The sequence below is a fragment of the Ipomoea nil genome, unplaced genomic scaffold (assembly GCF_001879475.1).
Source record: "Ipomoea nil cultivar Tokyo-kokei standard unplaced genomic scaffold, Asagao_1.1 scaffold0268, whole genome shotgun sequence".
Taxonomy (NCBI): domain Eukaryota; kingdom Viridiplantae; phylum Streptophyta; class Magnoliopsida; order Solanales; family Convolvulaceae; genus Ipomoea; species Ipomoea nil.
In genome coordinates this window covers 2,953,754-2,959,647 of record NW_017616696.1, presented here as the reverse complement: position 1 = coordinate 2,959,647, position 5,894 = coordinate 2,953,754, and the positions used below count along the sequence as shown (strand labels likewise).

General features: G+C 29.9%; 1 protein-coding gene across 1 annotated transcript; it reads left to right on the top strand.

Moving 5' to 3' along the window:
* Window positions 1-1,327: 1,327 nt before the first annotated feature.
* LOC109152758 (probable membrane-associated kinase regulator 4) lies at window positions 1,328-1,945 on the top strand. Its single transcript, XM_019300409.1, has one exon. It carries the CDS (start codon window positions 1,328-1,330, stop codon window positions 1,943-1,945), a length of 618 nt encoding a protein of 205 aa, XP_019155954.1.
* Window positions 1,946-5,894: the final 3,949 nt, after the last annotated feature.

Here is a 5,894-nt window from a genome sequence, read left to right as displayed (position 1 = left end):
CTTATACGGAAATCAATGTCAAAGGAAATTCATGCTTTTTCTGATTATGATTGGGCTGGTTGTCTTGAAGATCGTAAGTCCACTAGTGGTTTTGCTATTTTTTTAGGGACTAATCTTATATCTTGTGTCTGTAAGAGGCAAAGAATTGTTGCTAGGTATTCCACTGATGCAGAATACAAAGCCCTAGCAAATGTTTGTGCAGAGGTATTATGAATTATTTCGTTGCTACGTGAAATAAAGGTGCCAGGTATTTCTGTTCCAAAGCCATGGTGTGACAATCTAGGTGCTACCTATATCTGTGACAATCCAATCTTTCATGCACGCACCAAGCACGTAGAAATTGATTATCACTTTGTACGAGATAGAATGGCTTCTAGAGATATTCAAGTCAACTTCATCTCAACCAAAGATCAACTTGTAGATATATTTACTAAAGCTCTACCTGGCCCTAGATTTTTTTTTCCTTGGAGATAAGCTACAGGTTACTAGTATAAAATGTGCTTGAGGGGAAGTATTTAAATACACAATCGTAATATATGTATTTTTTAAAAGAAAAAAATTACCAACTGATCATCCTAGAATGACAGAAGAAGATCAGATTGGAAATTAGTTTGCCCGTTCTCACAATTCTACTAATTCTCATTATATATATATATATATATATATATATATATATATATATATATATATATATATATATGAATGATCATCGTATGAAAACAATGCCCAAGTAAAAAGTGCGTATTAATCTCATCCATTTATCTGTGTTGATCAATGGCTGAAATTTAAGGAAAAAAAATGCAATGATATTTTCATAATTATGGCGGTGCATTATATTTGAAAATGTTTAATAGTACATATATAAATAACTAACAATTTACCCACTACGAGGAGTTGGGGTTGGGTGGAGATCGAAGGTATAAAGATGGGTCAGGTGGTGAATGTAGTTATCCTGACACATTGCCATTCTTAATTTTTACGGAGGAAATTTTTGAGTTCTAAAATACTAAAGTAAACCTTATTATATCATCAAAATCTAATTTAGACTTTAGTTCTAACAATAATAAATGCGTAACTTAGTTATTTATTTGTACTTTTAATTGAAATGAAATATCTCATCCCCTATTCTTCAAATACTATACAAGGAATAAAAATCAACACCAAAACCTCTCTCATATGAGATTTAATTTCACCTAACTTTTGCAACTATAAAAGGCTTCTCTTACTCTAATCTCCTTAACAACATAGACTAATTAAGCTCTCCTCCCCCAAAAATCTGCCTAGCTACCTGCAGATGACATATATAGCTTCGTTCTAGTCAGACATTATGCATCAAATTGGATGGCCAGAAAAATCATTTTCCCACAATATTAATGCAGCAGATGATGATGAGTACATAGATATAGAAGTGAGTTATAGTGAGGAAGAAGATTTCATCATCATGGATTTTGGTAAGCATAACCCAGCTGAAGATAAGCTCAGACCGATGAAGAAATGTGTGGTTATCAGCAAGAGGCTACAGGCTTCCATGGCTTATCTCAGGTCACTCTTTAGAAAGTCTGCTTGTAAAGATTTATTGTCTTCTGCAAAGGCTCAAGAATACAGTCCAGAGACTGGTAAACAAGCTGGCAATAAGGGTTTCCACCTGAAGTCCATGGCAGTAGATGAACACAAGAAAGTTAACAAAAAGGGGATTGAGGCAAAAGTGATAAGTAGTGACAGGTCACTTTCATTCTCATCCGCAGAAACCAAATGGCGTCCGCCAAAAAGAAATTGTCTGCCCCCCTCTTCAAATTCCTCTTTTCCCGTTTCATTTAGCTCATCGGGTGATTTTGATGGGCATAAATTCCACAGCAGAAGCTACAGTAGTTTCACTTCAGACATTGAAGCTCCCATTGAGGCAGCAATTGCCCATTGCAGAAAGTCTCAGAAAAACATGGAATGAATTGAAGCTGGGCATGCATTTTGAATTGATTAGCTAAGTTCATCAAAACTACCTATGTTACCCCACTTGAGTTCGAATTTTACTTCCATATACTCATTAATTAGATGTAAATATAAATAAATAAATATAAATATAAATATATACTCCGTATATATCACTTATGGTTTCGTGATTATTAAGTCACTTTTAAATTTAGTCATCAGCAAGTGATTTTTTTTTTTTTTTTTTTTTTTACATTTGATGTAAGACTTTTATTTTTGTCACATTAATTTCGTCCTTCTAATAAAATTTTTCAAAGAAAACATTCAGGATGTGTTTCATTTTCAGATTGAAATCATACATTTCTACAATTCTAATATGAGCCAATACTGTTAAGCCCGGGAACCAAAAAAAACGTTAGTAATATTATTTCTTAAAATGAATGGTTCATATTATTTTGATTTTAATATTTTTTTAATGATTTTTTTTATTTACCCTCTATTATATTATTTTCTTCCCTTAAATAACCTAAATTCCGTGAGTATAAACTTTAGTAACGGTATATTCCGTTAACTATTTATTATTTTTAACTTACTCATTAGTTTCTATAAGAAAAGTCTTAGGTTCGAACCTCATCCCAATTAGAGTTGGCATAATTGTTAAACATAAACTACGAATATGTTAAAATATATTTAAAATATATATAATATAAAATTTAACATAAACTTTGTTCAAATAATTAGTCCGGCTAAATACATAACATTCAAAGTTAAGCATTAAAGATTATAAAACAAGAACTTTAAAAATCATTTGACTTTTATGCATTAAAAAAAAAAAAAAAAAAAAACAAATTTAGGTTATGTTTTTTTTTTTTTCCGTTTAATTAATCTTCTTTTGATTATTTCGATCAGAACAAAACTTAATATTTCAATTATACTTTTACATTATTGGTATGATTTAGGCCGGTCGTTATGATATTAATATTTTTTGTATGTATTTTTATAATGGTACAATTGTACATTACTTTACAAATATTATACTATTATTTTTTTTATCGGACAAAATTGTTCTGACATCATTGTTAAGGCATGCGCGACATAACTACAAAGTTGTTGATCATAAATACAATTACATCTGGACTCTAAAACGGTAGAACCATTTTCTAACGAATTGACAATGTTGACATCTCACTGGCTCCAATTGAACAAGTTTACATATCAGAATTTTATCAATGCATGAAAACTTCTAAAGAAATTTGTAAGTTAATTTGTACTATATCATTATAACAATATCTATTGTAACTATATATTTTGAATTATTTATTATCATCCTCTATTGACAGGAATTGTAACAATTGTCATTAACAAACTCTCAAAATAATTTGTCTCAACAATAAATGTAAATTTTTTTTTAAAAAAAAAAATCAATGATTTCATTACTGTAGATGAAAAGTATTTACGCCACTTTATTACTCTTATTAAATTATAAATAAAGTAGTAGCTACAACAAAAAATAATACATATGCATTTAATTAATTTAGAATTAGATGTCTATAATGACTTTATTTAAAAAAAAAATTATTCGTTATAAAAAATTTAAAAAGAGATATAATTTCATTAGTTATATTATCCTTATTTTCTACAATTCAAAGATTCATTACCTTCAAATTTATTAATTTATTATATTCACTACATCGTCCATTGTCTTCTTTTTACACTATCTTGTAATTAAATATCAAAGTTATAATACAAAATATGTTATATATATTTATTTACCAAGTATTTTATACAAATATAATAAATATTAATATTTTGTTCAATACTTTCACATGATAACCTATGACACGCATCTCACAACGCATGAAACATGTAGGGAAACCCGCATGGGCAGCTCAATTGGTCACAGAGGTGAAACTTTGGAAGAATGACCAGGGATCGAGTCTCACCAGCGACAGTGTGGGAACAACCTCTCAAAGTGAGGGAGGTTCCTTGTGCGCAGTGAGCACAGTCTAGCCTTTGTGGTTCATGTTCAGTTGAGTTACCATGATTTACAAAGGCTCTGTCGGGTTGGGGTTCAACCTTTTGGAAGAATGAAACATGTAGGGAAAAACTATCACATCCCATCATATACACAACTAGTAACCCAAGGACATGTACTAAAGATGAAGAAAATGACAATGCTACCAAAAGAGAATTAAGAAGAATTAGAGAAATTTAAATCAAAAGTAATATTTATTTAGACTATCGTTTTTAGCCTAAGTATTTAGACTAACGTTATTACAAAGTTGCAAACAGTTATTTTAGTGACAATAAAATCAATCTCTCATATATTATCTTGCATTTATATATATATATATATACTTTAAATTACCGATTTAAATAAACAAATTCAATATTATTTATTCACATATGCATGAACATCCCCGATATAATGTTGTATTGATATACTTTGAAATACTTCTTTAAAAATATTCATTGGGCATTATTTCATTCGCGCAAAGCGCGTAAAAGAACTAGTTTAACTCAAAAACACCAAAATAGTCAAACTATCAAACGGGCGGGCTTGGTCCGCATAGTCCGGCCTGCCATTGGTTCGTTTATTTTTTAGACCGGGTCGGCCCAGTCCAATTAAAGTTCGGACCGAACTTGACCCGGTCCAAAAATAAAAATTAAAGTTCGGTCCAGTTCATAGCCATAAAAATAAAAAATAAAAAATAATTTAAAAATTATAAATCGACTAATTTAAGTTATGTATATGGTATAAATTAGTTTTACAAGTTCACATATTTATTTTCAACTATTTAACTTAAGAATTATTACAAGAAAATAAAGAAACCAATAATCAATAATGCAATACCATTAATAAGAATAAGTTTACGAAATGCAACTACTAACTACCAAGTAATAAGGGTAATTTTTCCAATTTGAAGCAAATAAAATTTTACAATTTTAAAATATTTTAAGGTAGTAATTAATAATTAGTATGCTAGTTACATAGTTAACTAGCTAAATAGTAAATACGTAAGAATTTAATAGGCATATAACCAATATCACAGTTTCTAATGTGAAAATTTCATAAGCTATTACTTTATTAGAGTATATATGTACAATATAATTTTTTTAAAATATACGGGCCAACTGATCGAACCAATCTATGAGTCAAAAATCAAGTCTGACTCTGTCCATAATATAAAATGGGCTAGCCCTAGTCCGCCCATTGTAGCAAATAGACCGGACTAGGGACAGCCCAAACGGGGCGTGCCTAGATTGAACTTCGGACTTACACATCCGTTTGACACCTATATTTTAAGCTAAAATATGATGAAATTCAAATGGTTGTTACTTAAATTTGGTTAGAGTGACTAAGGGTCTGTTTGGAAACCCAAAAATGACTTTTTGAAAATGTTTTCCGGATTTTCAGTGTTTGGATGCAATAGAAAAATTCAGTCAACGAAAAATGTGTTTTCCGAACCAAAACGTGGTTTCCTCCGGTTTTCGGCGGAAACCATAAGTCTGGTTTTCGATAGAAATCAGTGGTTTTTTTTTTTAAGGTTTCCGGCGGAAACCAGTGATATTTTTTTTATTAAGGTTTCCACCGGAAATCATAGCTCTTGTTTCTACCAGAAACTACAGCTGTGCTCTGGTTTCAGGCGGAAACCAGTGATGTTTTTATTTATTTATTTATTTATTTATAATTTTTAATAAATAAAATTATATTAATATTATTAGAAATATTTTATGTTCTAAATAAAATAATTAAAATGTTTAATTATACAGTTCTACTCATTTTACAGAAAATTAACCAAACACACCAAAGACAGTTTTTTCAGAATACAACCAAACACTGGAAATGAAAATATTTTCTGAAAAATAACTCATTTTCCAGAAAATATTTTCCTGCTTTCTGATCTAAACGGACCCTAAATGTGGAATAAGTTGTGCATTAAATGTTACAAAAATAATATGTGAGT

What these genes read in the sequence shown, in the direction of transcription:
- LOC109152758 (XM_019300409.1), top strand. Translation starts at nt 1,328, where the DNA reads ATGCATCAAATTGGATGGCCAGAAAAATCATTTTCCCACAATATTAAT.